Genomic DNA, 26,745 nt, shown 5'->3' on the forward strand with positions numbered 1-26,745 from the left:
AAGTTTTTAATTAGGGCAATTTCATAACTACACATTACAAAAGGCATATATGAGGAATTTTAGAGTATGGGAGTGTATTTAGATAAATAGTGTATTTTTGGGGTATGCCATGGACAAATCCCTGGATGAGTCATATCAAACATGCGACTATACAAGACTGACATTGGTGGAGAAGATTGGACATGGAACTTACTATCAAGTTAATCTTAAAAGCTTTTGCAAAATTTCCCGAGGCAAATTCAACAGTACCGTATACGGGAACAGTACCGTATACGTGAACAGTACCGCATCCCCCCAAGTATGAACCGTCAGCTCTAATACCACTTGATGTGCGCAGAATGCGGAATCAAGCGCACCAAATAATTACAGAAAAATAAAGGACACAAGGATTTAACGTGGTTCGGTAATTAAACTCACATCCACGGAGGCAAGAAAGAATAATTGTTTATTTAACAATTAATAGAGTATAAATATTTGAGTAACGAATCTCACTTCCCAGAAACCCAAATATACCAAGTATTCTCACACTTTGGAGGAAAAATAAATTTCCCAGGCACACTTCTCTCTCTTCTCTCAAAAGCTTAGAAACTTATAAGTTTAACAAATTTTTGGGATACTTAGAATGAAAGAAGTGCCATCTATTTATAGGGAAAACAATGGCACTATTACACCAACCCCTCTACTATTCCACCTAACCTAAGCAAATTGTCAATGGTGTCCATTTGGCAAATTTGTCAAATTTGCCAACTTTTCATTTTTTTCTTCAATTGTTTGGTAGCTCTTTAAAAATTTGCATGCTTTCTTGAATTTGAATTTGAATGACACGTGCATGATTTTTCAACAATAACTTGACTGGAAAACCGTATGACGTAGTCCATAAATGTAGAGATCAATACGATCTGAAAATTAATTGTGAAATTTTCGTCGTAGCAATCAAAATTCGATTGTGATGATGAAACTTCGATTCTTGCTATTCACGTGTGTGTATAAACCAATTTTTTTTTCGTGGGGTCTCTTTTGATTCTGCTATTGAGATATAGCCAATGATAATTCCTGAGAGCGATAAACCAATTATAAAGCTTCAAAATCTACTACAGCCGGAAGCAATGCAACAATTAAGTTTCAAAAGCAATTCAATCTTTCATCGTTTTCGGCGGGAAAATAGATGTTGAAACTTCAATAGAACAAAAGGATCCAACAAGCTTACGATTTTTACGTTAAGTTTCTAATTACTCAAAGTTATATAATAGCTTGATTTGTAAAAGGGCAATAGCAAGTTGTAGATTTAATTTCAATAAGTTGCTAAAGTAAAATCACAGATTGCTAGCATTTGCTTAACTAGATGGACAGCCGTCTTCTGCTTCTTTTTTCTTTTGTTGTTTTTTAAGAGGTAGCAGGTTGGCTAAACCTCATGATTCTTTTCTTTAATCGAAATTAAATGAGATCTAAAGCTTCCATAATAGTACAATACTAGTCCAGAGTCCAAGGACTTGGTTGAATGGTTTTTGATCATATGTCATATAAGTTCAAATCTTAAAGAATAAAATATTGAAATGCAACTCAAATTAGCTTTAAATATATGAGTTCTGTCTGAAAGACCAAACAAACTCTCATTTATAAAGTAATTCTCATCTTGGATTAGTCTCTGGAATTATGGTTAATTGGGTTTAAATTATTACTTCACCAGAGCTTGTTATTGGATTCCATTTGGTGATTTTGACGGGTCTAACTATTTTATCCCTTTGTTTGACGATTGCCAAAGTTTTCCAGTAGTGCTTTTGAAGAATATTTGAAACTTAGGGGTGCTTTTTGTTTGAAATTCAATTCTCAAAGAAAGAACCAAGATAGCTTTGTCATATGGGTCATGGATGAAATTGGTATTAATGTAAAATGGAAGAACTAGAGACCATTGAACCCAATTCAAGTCTTGAAAGGCAATTTTAGTGTTTTATCATGAAGTACAGCCTTTATCAAAGTTTAAATTGTTCCGTACTTTGCTCATCCCCCGTTTGTTCGTGCAAGGTTACTTATCTCATGCACTTCTCGAAAGTAAATGTATTTATCACTTACATATTTGTTCACGTCATGTGGGAAGAAGTTAAATGTCTTAAAATTGTATTATCCATCTCTTTGTCGACCGAGTATTGATATTAGGCTTATATTGTATTTACTAATTAGTAATCGGAATGAATTGGAATTAAAATAAAAAATGAGAATTAAAATAAATTATTTGCTTTCATTGTAGGAATCGGAATTAGAATAAACTGTATTATCACTGATATGTTTACTTTATATTGAAATCGAATTTGATAGTTGCAAGTTACTAAACTAACCTTAGTTTATTATTGTCAGTGTAATAATAATAATATTTGTTTATAATCATTATATTGATAATAGTAATTATTATTCTTATTATTACTATAATAAGGGAAATTATTATTGTACCACTTTTTTTTTGTCTTATATTCATCCAACCACCACAAATTTCTAACATGTTTTTCGCACCACCTTTCTATTTAAATTTGTATCAATCAGCCACTTTTTCACTAACACTGTTAAATAATTTAAACGAAATGATAATTTTACTCCTAAATAAATTTTAAAAAAATTCTTTTATAAAAACTTTAAAAATAAAAAATTATAATTATAGATATACCCCTCAATTTAATAAAGAAATAAATCTCAAAATTAGAATTTTTATTTTTAATAAAAATTTATAATTATAAAAGTAATTACAAAATTTTGGGATTTAATAAAAATCTCTAAATTATTAAAATTTTGGGATTTTTTAATAAATAAATTCAATTATTTTAATAAAATTTTGAAAAATTATAATTTTTTAATACATAAATTCAATTATTTTTATTAAAATTTTGCAAAATTATAAATTATTAATAAAAATAATTATTAAAATTGTACAAAATCCAAATTTAATAAAAATCAGCTGAGCACCTCTATTTCGAATTTATTTTTTATTAAATTTAGGGATATTTTATTAATTATAATTTTTTAATTTTCAAAACTTTTATAAGACAAAATGGTCTTTTTTAAGGATAAAATTATCATTTCGTTTAAATTATTTAACAACGTTAGTGCAAAAGTAGCTAACTGATACAAATTTAAAAAGAAAAGTAGTGCAGAGAACATGTTAGAAATTTGTAGTGATTGGATGAATATAAGGCAAAAGAAAAGTGATGCAATGATAATTCTCCTTCCTAATAATAATAATAAGTATTAATTATAATGATTAATAACTATAATTAATACTAACAATAACAATTTACTACTACTATTATTATTATGAAAAAATTATTGTTGATAATAATAATAATATGAATAATAATAAGAAATGATAAAATCAAAATTTCAAAATTTAAATGAGAGTAATATATAAGAGAATGTGATTCTCATTCTCACCTTCCTCATGGAAATGAAAACTTTAGTAATCATTTTTTATTTTAGATGGAACCCGCCACTTTATTCTCGTTCCACCTCTCATTTAAACAAATAAACATTATCATTTATTCTTATTCTTTAATTTCTATGTTCATTCCCAATAAGTAAACACACGATCAGAGTTTTTTGACACTTGAAACCTAATATGTATGACTTGAGACATACCAAGTAGATTGGAAGCCTTTCATATTAGACTAACTAAAGTTTGCAATGCTCCACCTTAAAGTGATTGATAAATACTAATTACTGTAATTTAAAAGTTAAGTTGATTTAATCTCATAATAATTTAATAAAAACTAATAATATCTTTATCATTTTTATCAAAATTATTATTTGAAATTATATTTACCATACGTGGTCAACTTTCATTTCATATATAATTATTGTTGTTTTTTCTCAACTATTGTTACTTGAAAACTACGTCACTTTGGTACCAAACAGAGCCTAACCTTTGTAAAGGATAAGAACATTCATGTATATTATGATTTTGATTGGTGCGAAGTACATTCGATAAAGCAAATGGGTTTCCGTACAATCATGCATATTAAAAGATGTTGGAGGATAATTAAGGTAATCAATTGTGTTAAGCTATCTACCTGAAGTATAGGTTGTAGAGATTCTTGCATATTTGCATGTAGACTCAGTTATGTGATCTAAATGCATACAAAAATCATAGTTTTGAATGAAGGGAAAACCCTAAATTGATAAATGCTAACCTAAATAAATAAATGTGAATGTGCTGCCTATATGCCTATGTTATGGGACATGACTAGTATACAAGGCTGGCATTTGATAGAGATTACGGAAGATTGGACTTGGAACCTAGCTATCAGGTTGATCTTAAAATCTTTAGCAAAGGTCCCCAAGACAAATTCAAAAGCCAGAGTTGGCATCAGGGACATCATCAAGAATGAAAGGACCGAGTTTACCAGTCCTAAATAAAGTAAGAAACTTTTTTGATACCATTAACCGAGCCTCTGATGCTTTGTGAGGTATCTTCAAGGCCCTCTGCAGCACTTCAAACTGCTGTTCAATTAAGCTTTCCAAGTCATTCTCATCTTCCACATTACCATCGAATTCGGACAGAGATACATGTAGTGCACGTTGGACTCCTGTCACAAGATCCTGGAAGTGAACAGGTGGTGGAAGGTCAGGAATAACCAAGGATATAAAAATAATTACAAAACAAAAAGAGTGCTCAGGACTACCACACAGCTAAAATTTACATTGTTCACAAATACCAATTCGAAACACAACCCTTCACACAAAATTCTTGAGGGTTCTCTTCATGGTAAATTTTACAATCTCTTTATTGAAGTTAGAGAGGTCTACTCTTCGAAATTAACACTAATCAATACATAAAAAAGAAATATTCAGAAATTGAAAGAAACATATTCTTTGAATTTTCATTCATTAAACATAATTGATAATAATTTTCTAAAATTTCTAAACTTGATTGATGACAGAGAAAGTTAAGATGAATTACAAACAATCTCCAATTTGATGAGTTTTGTTGAGTTTCATGCATTTTCTCTACGGTCATGATCACATATAACAGACCCGCCTGAAGCCTTACAATGGCTTCGCACGACTCTGCGGTGCTGGATTCCTAGCACAGTCCAATCTACAATCTCCAATGGATAAAATGGGACAATTTTATAAGGGTGATTTCTACAAACCTCGTGGTCTATAGTACCACGTTTCTCTTTATTAGATGGTGAAATACCTTGAGGATCACCTTTTTTATAGTAAAAGACTAATACAGATAATGGAAAAGTGAACAAAAATGACTTTTAGGAAATAAAGGCACAATTCTTACGGACCAAGAAAACATTAGGGAGGATAATTTTCAGCAAAAAACAGTTTGTGATGGCTTTGATCATCCCACATTATAGGAGCAGACCTTCATTACCTCAATGTACGTCACATCAGATGCATTAGGTGGTTTCCTCCTCTTTGGGCGAAGATCTTTAAGATTATACTCATGCTTGATCTCAGTTTCACTCTGACTCACTTCTGTTCTGTTATTCAGGTGCCTCCAGTGAAGGGGAGTGCCTCGGGTATTTAGAACTGCGAGCAAGTATTGAGCAATGCGCTCCTCACCCACAACTGAATCTTTAATAGAACCTGCAAATCCATTATAGTACACAAATTATTTTACAGGAAAAGCAAGATACAGACAACTAATATGATGTGGCTTGATGTGCGAGATTGTGCATGTGTGTGGTGACAAGATTCTCAGATGCCACCACACCAAATCATAACTAGAAACATAGTACGCAAATAAACTAATTTCCAAGAAAAGTTTTAGCAAAAATATGGTGGGTGTGTTTGGTATCGTTCTCAAAATAGTACTTTAAAAAAAAAATCACATAGGTTTGAATTTGGTTTATCTGAGATTGGAGAGCTTGTTTGATATGCTCTATAAAAATAGTTTTCTAAAACTAAAAACAATAGAAATATGTTTCAGTATTTTTATTAAAATGAGTACAACAGCTGTTCTCATGGAAAAGCTAAGTTTGTTTCCCAAAATATAAGTTATAATCCCAACTTTAACGTAAACTTGGAGTTCCCCCCCCCCCCCCCCCCCGCCCTTCCCCCAACAAGACGCATTTTTTGAAGTACATACCAAAATTGTTTTCTAAAGCCTTTATGATTTCAAAATATAAAAATAAAATTATGAAAATGAAGCCCAACAGCCACTAGACAGTTTATTCCAAGTTTAAGGAGACATCCACATGCTATTTTCACAATAGAAACACAACTCTATTCACAATCCATATAAATTGGTGAAAGTATGAGGGACAAATGCCTCAAGTTTTCATAAGATACTTATACAGAGATCATGAAGGTAGCACTTGCTTATGAGTACAAAACATTGGTAGGATAAGAGACCCCAATTGGTCAATCCTATAGATTAAGATATTTAATTATAACAAAATACACCTCGTTAACAGAATCCCAGCAAAAGAAAGTCATGGATCTGTTAGGCCACAAGTGCGTTTCACATATGCAAGGCGCAAGGGTAATTCTGGAAATACCCATCGTGGCTGACGTGGCATTAAGTAGTATAGAGAGAGGAGTTTGTTATGCATTTCTGTTAGTAATAAGTTGATGGTTTTCGGTTTTGATAATTTGTTAGAGTTTTTCTGTTATTCTATTTTGGCGTAGAAGTGAGGAGGTTATATGGGAGGAGCTAGTTTTTTGGGGGGGGGATCCAGAGAATTATTTTGTAGTGAGCTTGCTCATTTTGGGAGAGATACCAAGCCTCTCGAATGCTTGGGTGTTTTGGGTTTATTTCTGTTGATAAATACAAGTTTTCCTACTTCCAACAACACTCTGCTCTCTACTGGGTTGTTTATTTAACCATTTCAATTCTGGGCTTATCAAATTGGTATCAGAGCATTCACGTACCTTGAAAATGACTGGCAAAAATGTTGCTCAACGAATGGATTCCATGGAGGAGGCAATGGTTGCTGCGCAGGAGGAGTTTCAACGGGAAATGGGATCGTTGAAGGATGAAATACAGACGATGAACAAACGATTCGAACAGTTCATCAAACTTCAGGAGGATACGGGAGGTTCGAACTCGTATAAAGGGGAAAAGATGCTCAGTCCCAACTTCGGCGGTGGGTCGAGCTCAGGCGGAACTCGCCATGATTTCCGATTCCGGAAACTTGAAATGCCACTGTTCGATGGCTCAAATCCGGATGGCTGGATTCTGAAGGCTGAACGATATTTTTCCGTAAATCGATTATCCAATGAAGAAAAAACTTGAGGCGGCAATAATAGCTTTCGAGGGAGATGCTCTGTTGTGGTATCAATGGGAGAATAGGAAGAGATCCATAGCGGTTTGGGAAGAGATGAGGGTCCTAATCTTGAAACAATTCCGAGTAATCCAAGCGGGTTCCCTCTATGAACAATGGCTAGCCCTTACTCAAGGTAGCAGTGTGCGAGAATACCGCCGAAAATTCATCGAACTGTCGGCGCCGTTGGAGAACATTACAGACGAACTAGCTCTGGGAAATTTTATCAACGGATTGAAGCCTGAAATCCGGGTCGAGGTTCGGATCATGGAACCCAGTAATTTGGGCCGGGCCATGGACTTAGCCCAAAAGATTGAGGAGAAACTATGGGTGACCAAGACCCACAAAGCAGACAGTGGGTTTCATCGAGTAGGAGGGTCAACACAAGGTGTGAACCTCCATTCTGAAGCTTCGCGACCTTCGATTGGGGCAACTCACAACACGGCTCAATTTTCGGGAGAGATTAGGCGGTTGTCCGATTCAGAATTACAGAAGAAAAGAGAGAAGGGACTCTGTTATCGATGTGATGAAAAGTGGGCACCTGGGCATCGCTGCAAGAAGAAAGAATTGACTGTCCTTCTCACCTACGACATGGACGAAGCAGAGCAGGAAGAGGAAGAAGGTTCGGGTGAAGTCGATCCCGAACTGGAAACGGCCGAAATTAATCAAGTGGTAGAGGTCTCCCTTAACTCGGTGGTTGGTCTGACTACACCAAAGACGATGAAGCTTAAAGGGACTATCGGGGAGCAAGAGGTGGTGGTACTGATTGATTCAGGTGCAACCCACAATTTTATTTCTCTAGATTTGGTTAGTAAGATGCAGATACCCATTGTTAAAACTGGGGCTTATGGGGTGACCATGGGTACTGAAGCGGCTGTAAAGGGAGAAGGTTTATGTCGGGGAGTGACTATTCATCTACAGGGAATAGATATTGTAGAGGAATTCTTGCCGCTTGGGTTGGGGAGCTCGGATGTTATATTAGGAGTACAGTGGCTTGAAACTTTGGGGATGACACACACAAATTGGAAGACACAGGTGATGAAGTTCATGGTCGGAAATGAATCTGTTACTCTACGAGGGGATCTTTCCCTTGGCAAAAATTTGGTTTCATTGAAGGCAATGATGCGCACCATTAAACACGAGGGAGCTGGAATTCTGGTGGAATGTAATCAATTTGAAGGTTTGTGCGAAGTGAGCCCTGAGGTGCCAACGGATCTAAACCAAGTCCTAGCAGAATACGAATTGGTTTTTAACATGCTCATGGGCTTACCACCTACCAGGGGACATGAGCATTCCATTTTGCTCAAAGATGGCAGTCAACCTGTTAGTGTCCGACCATACCGCTATCCTCATGCCCAGAAAGATGAGATTGAAAGACTGATTCAGGAGATGTTAGATGCGGGAATAATCCAAGTCAGCAATAGTCCATTCTCGAGCCCAGTTTTGTTGGTTAAGAAGAAAGACGGATCGTGGCGTTTTTGTGTGGATTACAGGGCTCTCAACAAAGCGACGGTACCAGATAAGTATCCCATCCCTGTCATTGACGAACTCCTAGATGAGTTACATGGTGCCAGAATTTTTTCCAAGCTAGATTTAAAGTCGGGCTACCATCAAATCAGAGTCAGTAGTCAAGATGTCCATAAGACTGCTTTTCGAACGCATGATGGCCACTACGAGTTCCTCGTCATGCCTTTCGGACTAACGAATGCCCCGGCGACTTTCCAATCCTTGATGAATGATGTCTTCCGGCCTTATCTTCAGAAGTTTGTGCTAGTGTTCTTCGATGACATTCTAATTTACAGCCCTTCAATGGAATCCCATCAGCAGCACTTGGCTCTCGTCTTGGGAATATTGCAGGCCAACAGCCTTTATGCCAACCGAAAAAAATGTGAGTTTGGAAGGACTCAAGTGGCATACTTAGGCCATATCATCTCTGGACAAGGGGTGGCAGCGGATCCAAGTAAGATCCAGGCCATGAACTCGTGGCCGACGCCCACTAATCTGAAAGCATTAAGGGGATTTCTGGGATTGACGGGGTATTATAGAAAGTTTGTGGCTGGGTATGCTAGAATCGCATCGCCTTTGACTGATCAGCTCAAGAAAGATAGGTTTGGGTGGAGTTCAGAAGCTGCAGCGGCATTTGAAGAACTCAAACAAGCGATGTCTTCAATCCCTGTGTTGGCAATGCCTGATTTCACAAAGCCATTTATTGTTGAGACTGATGCATCTGGTTTTGGGTTAGGGGCTGTTCTACTACAGGGGCAACAACCAGTAGCTTACTACAGCCAAGTTTTGGGGCCCCGGGCTCGCCTTAAGTCCATATATGAGAAAGAACTAATGGCCATAGTGTTTGCAATCCTGAAATGGCAGCCGTACTTGCTGGGAAGGCGATTCATTGTGCGAACAGACCAACAAAGCTTAAAATTCCTTTTGGAGCAGAGGATTGTTGGAGTTGAATATCAAAAATGGATCACCAAAATCATGGGATATGATTTCGATATTCAATATTGTAGTGGGGCAAGTAATCGAGTAGCGGATGCACTCTCACGCTTAACAGAACCAGCAGAGTGTTCAGCCTTGGCGATTCCTCAGTGGCAACATTGGGATTCCTTAAAGGTTGAGTTGGCAGAGGATACATTTCTGAAGAAACTAAGGGAAGACATAACTTCGGGTACACAATCTCATGTGGGGTTCTCAGTTGAGCATGGAGTATTGTTCTACAAGAGTCGGCTGGTTATTTCTCAGACTTCTAAACTTCTTTCTGCTCTCATAGGAGAGTTTCACACCACTCCGATTGGGGGACATTCGGGAGAAACAAAAACTTACCTACGCTTAGCAGCAGAATTGTATTGGATAGGTATGCGCAAGGATGTCACCAGATTTGTACGGGAATGCACCACCTGCCAGCAGAATAAGTACTTGGCCACTACTCCCGCGGGGTTACTTCAACCTATTCCACTACCAGCCCAGGTTTGGGAGGAAGTCACACTTGATTTTATTGAGGGGCTGCCTCGTTCTGAAGGGTGGGATGCCATCTTAGTAGTGGTAGACAGGCTGAGTAAGTATGCTCACTTTATAGGATTGAAACATCCTTTTTCTGCTGTTTCGGTTGCTGGAGTCTTTGTTCGTGAAATTGTTAGGCTTCATGGAATACCACAGTCAATTATCTCTGACCGAGATAGGATATTCTTGAGCCATTTTTGGAGTGAATTGTTCAAGCTACAGGGAACTACTCTCAAAAGAAGCACTGCCTATCATCCACAATCTGATGGACAAACAGAAGTTGTCAATCGTTGTCTGGAAACATATCTACGCTGCTTTGCTTCTGGAAAACCTCGAAGTTGGGCTCGCTGGTTGGCATGGGCTGAGTATTGGTATAATACTTCCTTCCACTCTTCTACACGTTGTACTCCATTTCGTGCTCTCTATGGAAGGGATCCACCCCCTCTTATTCGGTTTGAGCAAGGAGCTGCTTCGGTATCTTTGGTGGAACAGTTAATGGAGGATCGTGATGCCATACTGGACGATCTGAGGATGCAGTTGCTTCGTGCCCAGCAGCGGATGAAGTTGCAAGCTGATCAAAAGCGCCATCATGTAGATTTCAATGCAGGTGATTTGGTATTTCTGAAACTAAGACCTTACTGGCAGCGCTCCCTCGCTCAACGTAAGTTTGAGAAATTAGCTGCACGTTACTACGGTCCATTTAAGGTTCTTCAGCGTATCGGGAAGGTGGCATACAAACTAGAACTGCCTCAAACAGCAAAACTCCACCCTGTCTTTCATGTTTCGCAATTGAGGGCAGCACTTGGTGTGTCATCCTTTTCCCCCACTATCCCCCCACAGTTGACTCCTGAGCTTGAACTCGTGGTGGAACCTGAAAAATTGTTGGGAGTTCGTCCTAAGATTAATGGTCAATCCAGTGAAGTGGAGGTGCTGCTCAAATGGAAATCCTTGCCTGAGTTTGAGGCAACTTGGGAGGATTTTCATCTGATCCAACAACAATTTCCCGATTTCCACCTTGAGGACAAGGTGAAAGTTTGGGCGGATGGTAATGTTAGGCCACAAGTGCGTTTCACATATGCAAGGCGCAAGGGTAATTCTAGAAATACCCATCGTGGCTGACGTGGCATTAAGTAGTATAGAGAGAGGAGTTTGTTATGCATTTCTGTTAGTAATAAGTTGATGGTTTTCGGTTTTGATAATTTGTTAGAGTTTTTCTGTTATTCTATTTTGGTGTAGAAGTGAGGAGGTTATATGGGAGGAGCTGGTTTTTTGGGGGGGGGGGGATCCAGAGAATTATTTTGTAGTGAGCTTGCTCATTTTGGGAGAGATACCAAGCCTCTCGAATGCTTGGGTGTTTTGGGTTTATTTCTGTTGATAAATACAAGTTTTCCTACTTCCAACAACACTCTGCTCTCAACTGGGTTGTTTATTTAACCATTTCAGTTCTGGGCTTATCAGGATCTAATTTGAAATGAAACACCCACGGAAAAACAAAGCCTCAACATACATGAATAAAAACATATCATTTCGTATATTTTCTGCAGCAACTTGCCAAATTATGTTCTCCATTGCAGGGAAAAAAAAAGGCATAAATAAAGTCAAAAGCATTTCAATAGTTGCTACAAGGTAGTGAAGTAATATTAATTTCAGCAGAATTGTTGAAAAACTAATACATGCTCTGATATTGATATATACGACAAGTAAACCAGATGGCATTAAAAAGAATATAATAATATGAAAAAAATTAAAGAAAAATGTGGTTTTGAAAGAGGTTTCAACCTGAAAGAGCCAGTTTCAACCCTGTTTCGATATCTGGGATACTTGGAACCAATACACCTGGCGTGTCTAGAACATATATGCTAGGCCGATGAGCAATCTGTATTAAATTGAATAAGACAACATTAATACACAAAAATGCAAGACATTGATCACCAGCATAAAGCCAGAGAGAAATTTTTATTTTTCCCCTTCTTGAAACTAACCAGATTTTTTATTGGCCTTATAATAAGATAGGAAGACTATGGAGAAAGATACATACCAGGAAGGGAAAATAGTTCAAATTCAAATCTAAGAAACAAAGAAAAGAAAATTGTAAGAACTTGCCCTTTTTTACAGCTACATCTATACCAGAAACATGTCTGACATAAGGAGTCCAGGAGCAACGATCTGAGAAAAGGTACACAACACTTCTTTTGCTGTTTTTTTTTAAATTAAAAAATATATTAAAAAAGAAAAGAAAAGAAAGAAAACACTCTTTAATTAAAGGCCACATGGAAAGATGTCTACACCAACTCACATAAAAAGCCTCAAAATCTAGCTGCTGATAATAATTATAATATGAAAAATGAAATAAAAATAAAAACGGGCCATATATACTAGCTTAAACGTTTGACCCAAGTGTTAACTTAACATGATATGAGAGGTAGTTCAAAACAAGTGGTCTAGTGTTTGAATCCATCTCCCTCAATACCACTCTCCCCAAACCCCCACACACCACCCCGTTTGGGCTGTGTTAGTCAGCAGGTATATAGGCATAAGACAACAAGCCGATTGAAAGTTCAGTTCTCATATACCGGATGCAGCCAGACTCCTGCCTAGTTTTGCCCTGGCGCCTCACCCCCAAAACACCAAAAAATTTAAATTGTGTTTCTGTGCCTCTAATTGATTGTTTTTCATTTAATCAGCATGCCTTGAACATGATGGAATGTGTCAGGGCTTAAGTTTTTGGTTCAAATTGTAATTCCACACCATGGGAAGATGAATGCTGTGACAAAGTTACTACTTCACCAAAGTTCCAGCTAGTTCAAAGAGAAATAGGCATGTGTTTGCACGCAAGCATGATAAGAGAAAGAGAGAGGAAAGAAGGAATGGAGAGTGGCAGGATGAGACGGTACAAATAACTTCATGGCATGATGCCCAAGAAACTCAAAACGAAAAAGAGAGGGAGACCAGACCTTGAATCCTGCAATATCTTGAGTGACACCAGGCAATGGTCCAACCGTAGCTCGCTTAGTTTTCTCCTGCACTATGTAAAACATTCCAAACTGTTATTGCTCAATAGGCATGACTTTCCGGACAAACATGCTTATTAACAAAATTGAATTCCAAACTCAGACCCATCACAATTCGCAGAACATAACATCATATTGAATTAACAGAAAACTTAATAACATCTTACCAGGAAAACGAGACAATGCAATTTGATGAATTGAGTTGATTAAAGCCGATTTCCCGACGTTAGGAACACCCACAACCATTACAAGGAGAGTGGGCTCCCTTGAAATCACTTCCTTTAGTTTCAACTCCACAAGTTCAAGAAGCTTCATTACATGAACCAGGAAGAAACATTATCAGCAGGCATGAAAGTGAACCAAATAAAGCCGAGAAGCATCGAGTATAAATGCTACCATACTGACTATCACATCTCCAACCTCTACCATGCTATATTTTTACTTATAAAGAAACTTTGCACCATTTAATTAGCATGTGTATAGTTAAATTGAAATAAAAAAGTTTAACCAAAAATCTCTCTATTCCACTCTCTCATAGTATAACGGTCCAAGTCGCTTTTAAAGCTTCAAGTAGCAAGTTATATGCTTTTTTCAATTTGGTAGCTTAAACTACCAATAATTTGTAAAGCATAATACTTTAAAATAAAGTGGAATCATACACTAAGATAGTAACTAACCTTTTGAACAGAACTCCTACTATGTGCGTTTATCGCTATACAATCTTGCTTGCACGAATCAAAATGACGAACCCATTTCTACAAGAATTAAAAAAAAAAAAGATCATATACACATAATCAAGATAATATTCATATTCAATGCAATTGAATCCAAAACATTAAACAAGAAGCAGCAAAGGAGGCTAACTACATTCAAAATGTTGGGATTGGCCAAATCTTTCTTGTTTAAAGCAATGACACGGCGTTTAGCGGAGAGCTGTGGCTGCAGGCCAGGGTGGGCAGAAGACAGAGGAATCTGTTTATGGGAAAAAAAAAAAAAAAAAACACAACAATGTAAAATAAGAGATTATAAAAAATAAATAAATAAAATACATATAAAGAATAAAAAGTTGATGGGCACGGACCCGAGAGTCACGGACTTCGATGACGAGGTCGGAGATCTTGAGGCGGTGTTTGATGGCGCGGGTGGCGGCAGCCATGTGGCCGGGGAACCAGTTGATGTTACCGCCACCTTTGGTGAATCCCATTTCTCCTAATCCCAAACCCTTCTTTATTATTCGCTTCAAACCCATCTCTCCTTTCTCACTAACACTAGCAAACAGAGATTACAGAAGCAAATATATGAACTCAACTCAACTCAACTCAACTCAAGAGCGGTGTTAGCATAGCCCAAAACCTTTGAGGGAGAGATAAAGAAATTAAAAATTTACCCCCAATTATGAACAATGAGTGCGTTTGCCCCGCACTGTATTTTTGGCACAGTGTGGATTATTTTATATAAAATAATATTATATTGTACTAATATTAAATTAAATTAGTAATACTTAAAATTTATTTAAATTTTAAAATAATTATTAAATAATTATTTTATATATTAATTTTTATAATATAAAAATGATTTAATAATATACTATTATAAAATAGTATAACATTATATTATTATATTGTTGTTATGATTTTATTATATTGCTTATTTTTATATATTAATTATTAAAATATAGTATAATTTAAAACTACATTGTAAGAATATAATATTATATAATTATATAATATAATATAATTATTTTTATTTATTAATAGTGAATATAATTGCTCAATTTAAGATTATATTTAAATGTACTATATCAGTAAATAATGAATTATTAAATAAAATGAAAATACTTTTTACATATTTAAAGTAAAATAATGTATTATCATTTACTTATTAAATATTTAAGTTTTTTTAATAATTTTATATTTATATTTAATTTTTATTTCAATAAAATATAAAATTAATATTTAATAAATTTAAATTTATTGTAATATATTGAATAATATAAGACAAAATATGAACAGTGTTTAATTGCAATAAGGTCTAAACAATATTTCTCGAGATCCTGCTATGTTAACACAGTGGTAACATACCACACTTTTTTATCCTTTTGGGTTAATTACACTACAATCCCTATTTTATTCTAAAATTAGAAAGCAATCAGATAATCATAAATTTTGACTCATTAATCCTACTTATTTTGAATTTTTTAAACTTAAATCAAAAGATGAGTGTATTTTTTAATTATTAATTCACACACCCATCATCAAAGTTTTAAAAAGAAAATTTACTCCATGCACTTACCTAAATGTTAAATATATCCTTGATAAAACTAATTTTTTATTTGTACTAAATAAATTAATTAAAATGATATAAAAAATTGATTGAACTCACTAGTTTCTGTTCTATATCTCTAGCAATTAGCAACTAAATTCTATCACTAACTCAAAATTATTGGACATGAGATGTGAAAAAGATTCTCAAATAAGGGTGGAGCATAAAATGGTTTTGCCTCCAAATTATTATTAAAAGCTTCTAAACTTATTCATCAAGCTCATAGATGTAAGAATAAATGATGAGCAAGTTGCCACCCCCTCTCACTTTTTGATACCTTCTTATTAAATAATAAAAAATTATTAATTAGTAAATTAATATGTGTTTATTGCATATTGAAATTATTTATTGTATATTGAATAAGTATTATGAAAAAATATGAACTACAAATTAGGAATAAGAGATCAAACTCATACTCATATTTATCATAAAATATGGTTTGTAATTAATACATTTACTATATATTAAATTAATTAATTAATTAATAAGAAAGATTATTAATTTAAATATATTAATTCAAATATAAGAATAAATCAATTTATCGATAAAATTAACTAGGTCATTTAACACAATATATTGTATTGCATTAGTTGCATTGTATTACAGTGTGTGTCATTAAGGTGTATTAAACTGTAATATAATATCATATTTGGTGCAATATGAATTGTAATATATGTAATAATATTTTATATCATTATTTAGATTACTATTAATTTTAAATTAATATGATTAAACTTTATTAATATATAAGTATTTATTATTTGTTATATTAAATATTTAAAAATAACTAATTTTTATATACTAATTATTATAATATAATTAAATAATATTATATTATATTATATTGTTATTTTTATATATTATTTAAGTATTTATTATTAGTTATATTAAATTTTTAAATAATAATCAATTTTATATATTAATTACTATAGTATAATTAAATAATGTAATATAATGTTTTAATTTTATTTTTATATAATATTTAAGCATTTATTATTAGTAATATTAGCTTATTAAATAATAATCAATTTTTACTTACTAAATGTTATAATATAATTAAGTAATACATTATTTAATTATATTTTTATTATAATTAAAATGTTTTAATATTATTGACTAATAAATTGTAAATTTATGGATTTATGTGTCAATATTTTAAACTTTGACACTTTTGTGATTTTGTAGCAAACATTAGGGAGTATAAGGTTAATAACCCAACAGAAACATCTTAGCCATTGCACTCATTTTGAGTTAAATCTAACGGTGGATTAGGAAAAGACAAAAGAATGTGGTATGTTACAACAGTGGTAACATAGCTGGACTCTATTTCTCGTAGGTTTATTTCATGTACCTTTCATTGATCAGACATCTTTTGAATGTAGTGCAGTGTAATGAAGCTTTTAGTTGCATTCGATATGTAAATTTTGTCTTTTGAGTGAATGCTAGTTTAGTTTTTATATTTTAATTTAAGTATTTATTTATTCCTTGTATTTTAAAAAATTGTATCAAGACACCGTATAGCTGATTATGTTACATTTTTGTGCTTCCTTTTCTTTACTTTTACAATAATGGCCTTGCAACAATATTTTTTATATTAATTAATCTATCTCTAAAAAAGTCAATTAGCAAATTAACTAAAAAAAATTCAGTATAGAAGAACTAGTATTTTTTGTATATGTGCAATAATCTTACTAACAATTATTTATAAATAAATTAATATTGACTAATTTAAAATAATGTTTAATATCTTGCAACAAAAACTTAATTTACCAAGTTAATTCCAAAAGTAATTTTTATAATATTTTTAAGGTTAATTTAATAAATTAATATTTTTTTCTTCTCATTAATATCTCAAAAAAATTGTTGAGGCCTATTTGAAAGCAATGGGTGTCTCGAGGCATTTTAGTAAATATTAAAACTGAACAAACAATTAACTAAAAATACAGACTAAACGATCATTTATCCTTATATTTTCACATTATTTAATGGACTTAATGTGAATCATGGGCAACCAAGATCCGCTTCTTCCAATAATCTAATGATTAATCACATTTGACCAAAGAGGAAAAGAATTGAACTAAGATTTTATTATTTGATGTTATAAACCTCCTTAGTAACGGATTTTAGGTTGCAAAACAGGTTTTTGGCTTACTATTATTGATAATAGCAAAGAACTGGAAATAGAAGAAGATTATTCTCACTGTATGCAGTTGCATTTGAGTTTTTTCAATAGACATGGCCGTTAGGCCTAATCATGATTCTGGGTTCTTTGAGTTCCGATGACAGTAAACACTGGGGAGAATACCTGATGTTCAAAACTGAAAAGAGGCTTACCCTTCAGTTTTTGGTATTTCTTATACGCATGATTCCTCCTAAGATCCATTGAATGGCAATGGATTGGTGCTATTCTTAGTGAAGCTATTTTATAAGATCCATGATCTATCTGTTACATGGGGTGCCTGCTCATGTGTCCTTGCCCTATTATTATTGAAACACGGAGTGTAAAGCAACCACACTTGCAAAGCCGCAGGTTTCAATGTCCGCGGACAATCATTTCATAACATTTTAAAACACTTCTAGCAAAGTAAGTTGAATAAGATCCTGATTGAATCAAAAGAAATTAGTTTCAGGATCTCAGTATTAGCTGATGTTACAAAACTCTCTTCTACTGATCGTTCGTTGCAGATGAAAGCATCAACACAAATTGCACACTAACTGACCGAAAACAGAATTACAAAAAACAAAAAAAAAAGATAATTGAAAATTCAATCATTGAGTGAATGATACAGCTCTTTTCCTTTTATTCACCAAGAGAAAAGAAAAGGCTGAACTAGAACAGTCACTGTTTATATTTTCTGAACAAAGTGCTTGAACAGAGTTAAAGAAATTGTTACCCTCTGGCATGGTAACTATGCCTCCACAGATTTGGTGCCAAGAATATCCAGTCCTTGCGAAAACTGTCGTTATCCAATTAATCCACGTCATCTTAACAGAAACATAAGCATGGAGATGAGTGAATAGATCTGGCCTAAAATATTGTGATATAATCAAGTAATAATAATGTACAAATATTATATAATCCGTTTCGTCACAAGAACGAAGCAGCTGATATTATTTAAAAGACGAAGCCAATTGTCAAAGAGCACAAAAAAGTAAAATTAAACACCAAGAAAATTATCTCAACTACAGCAAAAGCTGCACGAACTTGTTCAAAAATTTCATTAACTGTTCCCCACCGCATTGATCTGCAGACAAAACCTTCTGTTATTACGACTGAGTAACACTCAATCAATTTACCGTAAGACCAACTATAGTTGTAAATAAAAAGGAAAAAAAAAATCTCTATGAACTCGTTCATAAAGGGAAAAGAGAAGCACGGGAAAGGGGGTGGGCAGGAATTAATGCAAATAAGTGAACCCACATCCTTGAATGGAGTATCAAATTTCAGAGTCCGGTTAAATTCCTTTTAACAAATTTGGAAGTTGTGACATCCAACTTTGTAACAAAATATAGGAAGGAAACAGTAAACACTGCACTTTCGTATCTACTTTATTAATCAAATTACAGGATTATATATAGGCTTGAAGCTAACATAGACTAGGAGTCTTATCTTAGCAAAGTCCTTTATTCTAGGGATAAAAACAAAAAAATAAGTAGATAGAACATATCATGTAAAACAACCACCAGATAAGGATAACTCTATTTTTTTCAAATTCTGCCACACTCCCCCTCAAGCTGGACAAAAAACATTGAACATTCCCAGCTTGTCTACCAACTTTTCAAACACTGGTTTGACTAATCCTTTAGTAAGAAGATCTGCAGTTTGTTGAGATGTAGGCACATATGTCATAGAAATTACTCCTTCTTCTATCTTCTCCTTGATGAAATGCCGGTCAACCTCAACATGCTTAGTTCTATCATGATGTACTGGATTATGAGAAATATCTATGGCTGCCTTATTGTCACAATAAAGTTTCATAGGTTGAATATCTGCGATTTTTAGCTCCCCTAATAATAGTTTCAGCCATAACAACTCACAGATACCTTGAGCTACTGCTCTGAACTCTGCTTCAGCACTACTTCTTGCCACAACTGACTGTTTTTTACTTCTCCAAGTTACTAAGTTCCCCCATACAAATGTGCAATAGCCCGACGTAGATCTTCTATCCTTAATTGAACCAGCCCAATCAGCGTCTGTGAAGGCTTCAACACTTCTTGCCTCATTCTTTTTGAAGAGAAGACCTTTTCCTGGAGTTCCTTTAAGATATCTCAGGATTCGATAAACAGCTTCCATATGTTCCTCGCATGGAGCATGCATGAATTGACTTACAACACTAACCGCAAAAGCAATATCAGGTCTAGTGTGGGAAAGATAGATGAGTTTCCCAACAAGTCGCTGATATCTCCCTCTCTCAACAGGAATACTGTCCTTCAAGTCTCCTAATTTCAAATTTGCATCCATTGGTGTGTCTACAGGCTTACAACCTATCATTCCTGTTTCTTTCAAAAGGTCTATAACATATTTCCTTTGAGAAACAGATATGCCTGTGTTATTTCTTGCCACTTCCATGCCTAGAAAGTATCTTAGGGATCCAAGGTCCTTTATGTCAAATTCTATTGCAAGAATTTTCTTCAATCTCTTTATTTCAACAATATCATTCCCAGTCAATATTATATCATCAACATAAACAATAAGAACAGTAATCTTACCATCCTTATGTCTATAAAATAACGTGTGGTCTGTCTGAGCTTGTTTGTATTCTTGCTGTCGTATAGCCCTAGAGAATCTGTCAAACCAAGCTCTAGGTGACTGTTTCAGTCCATAGAGTGATTTTTTCAATCTACACACTAGTCCTCTTCCTTCCTTATCAAATCCAGGTGGCAACTCCATGTAAACCTCCTCTGCTAAGTCTCCGTTAAGAAAAGCATTCTTAACATCTAATTGTTGAAGTGGCCAATCCAAGTTTGCAGCCAAGGATAATAGAACTCGAATTGTATTTAATTTAGCGACTGGAGCAAATGTTTCCTGGTAATCAATCCCATATGTTTGAGTGAATCCCTTTGCTACTAGTCGTGCCTTATACCTCTCTATTGATCCATCAGACCTATACTTGACAGTAAAAACCCATTTACAACCCACTGGAACCTTTCCTTCTGGTTTTTGTACCAGCTCCCATGTTCCCATCTGTTCTAGAGCACTCATCTCCTCTATAACAGCCTGTCTCCACTTCGAGTCTTCTAACGCTTCTTGAATATTCTTTGGAATTTGTACACCTGAAAGATTAGTAACAAATGCTCGAAGAGAAGGTGACAGTCGGTCATAGGTCACATAATTAGAAATAGGATATTGAGCACAAGATCTAATCCCCTTTCTTAAGGCTATAGGAACATCAAGATCAGCAATTTCAGGTTTAAGAACAGTATTTTGAGGCTGTATACCTTCATTCAGTTCGGTCTCTTGACAGTGCTGTCGGTGAACAGATTCCTCAACTCTTTGCGGATTATTCCGTCGTGAATAAACACGTAGCTCTTGTTGTTGCTGTGTTTCTCCCCCTGTCTTGAAATTTTCATCATCAGTAGACTTCAATGGCTGAGATGAATTTTGAGTTGTTTCTGATGAAGACAAATCTGATTGAGACTGACACGGCTGAACAGCAGTGAGTTTAGGTGGAGATAACAATTCTGAAGACTGGGGAAAAATTGGAGATGGTAAGGACGCTTCCCAAAAATTCCCTTCATTAGAACTCTCCCCCTGAAGGGAATTCTGGGCATAGAAAGGGTGAGTTTAACATGATATGTTCTATCTACTTATTTTTTTGTTTTTATCCCTAGAATAAAGGACTTTGCTAAGATAAGACTCCTAGTCTATGTTAGCTTTAAGCCTATATATAATCCTGTAATTTGATTAATAAAGTAGATACGAAAGTGCAGTGTTTACTGTTTCCTTCATATATTTTGTTACATGGTATCAGAGCTAGGTATTAGTTGAAGGAAACCATGGTAAAAACAGCCATGACTGGCACAAGTAGGAGTATTGACTCTTCCGAATCTGCTGAAACATCTCAGATTCCTTCTCTGTCAACTCCTACAATTGTTCACACTGCAATTACTGAAAATACATCACTTCAAATTACATCCCACAAACTCAACGGAAAGAACTTTCTCCCATGGTCTCGTTCTGTTCAAATGGTAATTCGAGGGCGTGGAAAACTTGGCTATCTCCTTGGCCAAAAGCAAAGGCCAGATGAAAATGATCCTGCATTTCAAACATGGGATGCTGAAAATTCTATCGTTATGGCATGGCTGGTTAACTCAATGGAACCAAACATCGGGCAGACATATTTATTTTACCAAACAGCTGCTGAACTGTGGGAAGCTGTCAAAGAAACTTACTCGGATTTGGAAAATTCATCACAGCTGTTTGAATTGAGGAATATGGCTCGGAACTTGAAACAAGGTGATATGGATGTAACCCATTATTTTAACTCTCTGAAGAATCTTTGGCAGGAATTAGATCTATTCAATGAGTGTGAATGGAGTTGTATTGATGATGGTGCTCGATACAAAAAACTGGTGGATAAAGATCGAATTTATGACTTTTTGGCTGGTCTTAATAAGGAGCTTGATGATGTTCGTGGTCGTATACTTGGCACTAAACCATTACCTTCCATCCGAGAAATCTTTGCTGAAGTCAGACGAGAAGAGAGTCGTAAACGGGTCATGCTTAGGGAACCAAAATCACTTACAGCACCTGAAACGTCTGCTTTGGCTGTTCAGGGATCTAATAATTCCAACAAAGGTGGCCAGCTGTGGTGTGATCATTGCCACAAACCGAATCACACCAAAGAGCGTTGTTGGAGGCTACATGGTAAACCAACAAATTGGAAAGACAATAGAGGCAATAAGCGAAGTCCAAAAGGATTTCAATCTGCAACTGACACTGATCAAAGTGTTCCAAAGGAAGGTGTAAGCAGTGTGATTCCATCATTTACCAAAGAACAACTTGAACAGCTTCAAAAACTTTTAACTCCTATTCATTCGTCCTCTTTGCTGGCCCAAAAAGGTATTTTCCAGATCCCAACAGTTTTTCATGCTTCTGCCAAGGTTCCAGATCCCTGGATCATTGATTCTGGCGCCACAGATCACATGACAGGCTGCATTCATTTTTTCTCTTCTTATGCTCCTGGTCCAGATCATTTTAAAGTAAGGATAGCTGATGGTTCACTTTCAGTTGTTGCAGGGATGGGCACTATAAAGATTACTCCTAGCATAATTCTCAAATCAGTTCTCCATGTTCCTAAATGATCTTGCAATCTACTCTCTGTCAGCAAAATCACTAAAGATCTTAATTGTGTTGCTCATTTTTCGCACTCCTCTTGTGAATTTCAGGACCTAATTTCGGGGAGGAGGATTGGCAGTGCTAGGGAACATGGGGGACTTTACTATTTTGAGGATTTCAACGTGAATAAACAAGCTCATACTGCTGACTGTGGATCTCTTTCTATGTCTAGGGAACAACAAATAATGTTGTGGCATCGTAGGTTAGGTCATCCTAGTTTTCCATATTTAAGAAATTTGTTTCCTGAATTATTTCGTAATAAAGATTCTCTTATGATTCATTGTGAAGTATGTCAATTGGCTAAACATCAGCGTTCCTATTTTCCTTCTCAATCATACAAACCTTCCAGACCTTTTGCAATGATTCATAGTGACATATGGGGACCTTCTCGTGTCTCAAACCTTACGGGTATAAAATGGTTTCTTACTTTTATTGATGATCACACACGAATCTGTTGGGTGTATCTATTAAAGGATAAATCTGACGCAGCACAAACCTTTAAAAATTTTCACTCCATGATCCAAACACAATTCCAAGCCAAAATCCAGATTTTACGTACTGATAATGGTAGAGAATTTTTTAACACTTCTCTTAGTCAATTTCTTTCACACCATGGGATTATACACCAAAGTTCTTGTGTTTATACTCCACAACAAAACGGTGTCTCCGAAAGAAAAAATCGTCATCTACTTGAAGTAGCACGGTCTCTTATGTTCACTACCAATGTACCTAAACAATTCTGGGGAGATGCTATTCTTACGGCATCGTACTTAATTAATCGCATGCCTTCTAAGGTTCTTAATTACCAAACTCCACTTAACATGTTTCTCCAATATTATCCACACACTCGAGTATGTACGGATCTGCCACTTAAAGTCTTTGGTTGTACTTCCTTTGTCCATATCCATAGTTTGGCTCAAACAAAGCTAGATCCTAGAGCTCATAAGTGTATTTTTTTAGGTTACTCAGCCACTCAAAAAGGTTATCGGTGTTATCCTCCTGAACAGCACAAATATTTCATTTCTATGGATGTTACCTTTTTTGAAACTCACCCTTTCTATGCCCAGAATTCCCTTCAGGGGGAGAGTTCTAATGAAGGGAATTTTTGGGAAGCGTCCTTACCATCTCCAATTTTTCCCCAGTCTTCAGAATTGTTATCTCCACCTAAACTCACTGCTGTTCAGCCGTGTCAGTCTCAATCAGATTTGTCTTCATCAGAAACAACTCAAAATTCATCTCAGCCAATGAAGTCTACTGATGATGAAAATTTCAAGACAGGGGGAGAAACACAGCAACAACAAGAGCTACGTGTTTATTCACGACGGAATAATCCGCAAAGAGTTGAGGAATCTGTTCACCGACAGCACTGTCAAGAGACCGAACTGAATGAAGGTATACAGCCTCAAAATACTGTTCTTAAACCTGAAATTGCTGATCTTGATGTTCCTATAGCCTTAAGAAAGGGGATTAGATCTTGTGCTCAATATCCTATTTCTAATTATGTGACCTATGACCGACTGTCACCTTCTCTTCGAGCATTTGTTACTAATCTTTCAGGTGTACAAATTCCAAAGAATATTCAAGAAGCGTTAGAAGACTCGAAGTGGAGACAGGCTGTTATAGAGGAGATGAGTGCTCTAGAACAGATGGGAACATGGGAGCTGGTACAAAAACCAGAAGGAAAGGTTCCAGTGGGTTGTAAATGGGTTTTTACTGTCAAGTATAGGTCTGATGGATCAATAGAGAGGTATAAGGCACGACTAGTAGCAAAGGGATTCACTCAAACATATGGGATTGATTACCAGGAAACATTTGCTCCAGTCGCTAAATTAAATACAATTCGAGTTCTATTATCCTTGGCTGCAAACTTGGATTGGCCACTTCAACAATTAGATGTTAAGAATGCTTTTCTTAACGGAGACTTAGCAGAGGAGGTTTACATGGAGTTGCCACCTGGATTTGATAAGGAAGGAAGAGGACTAGTGTGTAGATTGAAAAAATCACTCTATGGACTGAAACAGTCACCTAGAGCTTGGTTTGACAGATTCTCTAGGGCTATACGACAGCAAGAATACAAACAAGCTCAGACAGACCACACGTTATTTTATAGACATAAGGATGGTAAGATTACTGTTCTTATTGTTTATGTTGATGATATAATATTGACTGGGAATGATATTGTTGAAATAAAGAGATTGAAGAAAATTCTTGCAATAGAATTTGACATAAAGGACCTTGGATCCCTAAGATACTTTCTAGGCATGGAAGTGGCAAGAAATAACACAGGCATATCTGTTTCTCAAAGGAAATATGTTATAGACCTTTTGAAAGAAACAGGAATGATAGGTTGTAAGCCTGTAGACACACCAATGGATGCAAATTTGAAATTAGGAGACTTGAAGGACAGTATTCCTGTTGAGAGAGGGAGATATCAGCGACTTGTTGGGAAACTCATCTATCTTTCCCACACTAGACCTGATATTGCTTTTGCGGTTAGTGTTGTAAGTCAATTCATGCATGCTCCATGCGAGGAACATATGGAAGCTGTTTATCGAATCCTGAGATATCTTAAAGGAACTCCAGGAAAAGGTCTTCTCTTCAAAAAGAATGAGGCAAGAAGTGTTGAAGCCTTCACAGACGCTGATTGGGCTGGTTCAATTAAGGATAGAAGATCTACGTCGGGCTATTGCACATTTGTATGGGGGAACTTAGTAACTTGGAGAAGTAAAAAACAGTCAGTTGTGGCAAGAAGTAGTGCTGAAGCAGAGTTCAGAGCAGTAGCTCAAGGTATCTGTGAGTTGTTATGGCTGAAACTATTATTAGGGGAGCTAAAAATCGCAGATATTCAACCTATGAAACTTTATTGTGACAATAAGGCAGCCATAAATATTTCTCATAATCCAGTACATCATGATAGAACTAAGCATGTTGAGGTTGACCGGCATTTCATCAAGGAGAAGATAGAAGAAGGAGTAATTTCTATGACATATGTGCCTACATCTCAACAAACTGCAGATCTTCTTACTAAAGGATTAGTCAAACCAGTGTTTGAAAAGTTGGTAGACAAGCTGGGAATGTTCAATGTTTTTTGTCCAGCTTGAGGGGGAGTGTGGCAGAATTTGAAAAAAATAGAGTTATCCTTATCTGGTGGTTGTTTTACATGATATGTTCTATCTACTTATTTTATTGTTTTTATCCCTAGAATAAAGGACTTTGCTAAGATAAGACTCCTAGTCTATGTTAGCTTCAAGCCTATATATAATCCTGTAATTTGATTAATAAAGTAGATACGAAAGTGCAGTGTTTACTGTTTCCTGAGTTTCAAAAAAGGTAACATCCATAGAAATGAAATATTTGTGCTGTTCAGGAGGATAACACCGATAACCTTTTTGAGTGGCTGAGTAACCTAAAAAAATACACTTATGAGCTCTAGGATCTAGCTTTGTTTGAGCCAAACTATGGATATGGACAAAGGAAGTACAACCAAAGACTTTAAGTGGCAGATCCGTACATACTCGAGTGTGTGGATAATATTGGAGAAACATGTTAAGTGGAGTTTGGTAATTAAGAACCTTAGAAGGCATGCGATTAATTAAGTACGATGCCGTAAGAATAGCATCTCCCCAGAATTGTTTAGGTACATTGGTAGTGAACATAAGAGACCGTGCTACTTCAAGTAGATGACGATTTTTTCTTTCGGAGACACCGTTTTGTTGTGGAGTATAAACACAAGAACTTTGGTGTATAATCCCATGGTGTGAAAGAAATTGACTAAGAGAAGTGTTAAAAAATTCTCTACCATTATCAG

At 35.4% G+C, this 26,745-nt stretch overlaps 1 protein-coding gene across 1 annotated transcript; it reads right to left on the bottom strand.

The window, feature by feature from the left end:
• Positions 1 to 4,010: 4,010 nt before the first annotated feature.
• Positions 4,011 to 14,691, bottom strand: LOC102627732 (short integuments 2, mitochondrial). The gene is made up of 8 exons (XM_025093316.2): positions 14,358 to 14,691; positions 14,144 to 14,248; positions 13,954 to 14,031; positions 13,444 to 13,585; positions 13,220 to 13,290; positions 12,045 to 12,141; positions 5,369 to 5,583; positions 4,011 to 4,581 (listed from the first exon to the last, which is right to left on the bottom strand). Exons 1-8 carry the CDS (start codon positions 14,523 to 14,525, stop codon positions 4,330 to 4,332), a joined length of 1,128 nt encoding a protein of 375 aa, XP_024949084.2. The 5' UTR covers positions 14,526 to 14,691; the 3' UTR covers positions 4,011 to 4,329.
• Positions 14,692 to 26,745: the final 12,054 nt, after the last annotated feature.

Source organism: Citrus sinensis, chromosome 9, assembly GCF_022201045.2.
Source record: "Citrus sinensis cultivar Valencia sweet orange chromosome 9, DVS_A1.0, whole genome shotgun sequence".
Classification (NCBI taxonomy): domain Eukaryota; kingdom Viridiplantae; phylum Streptophyta; class Magnoliopsida; order Sapindales; family Rutaceae; genus Citrus; species Citrus sinensis.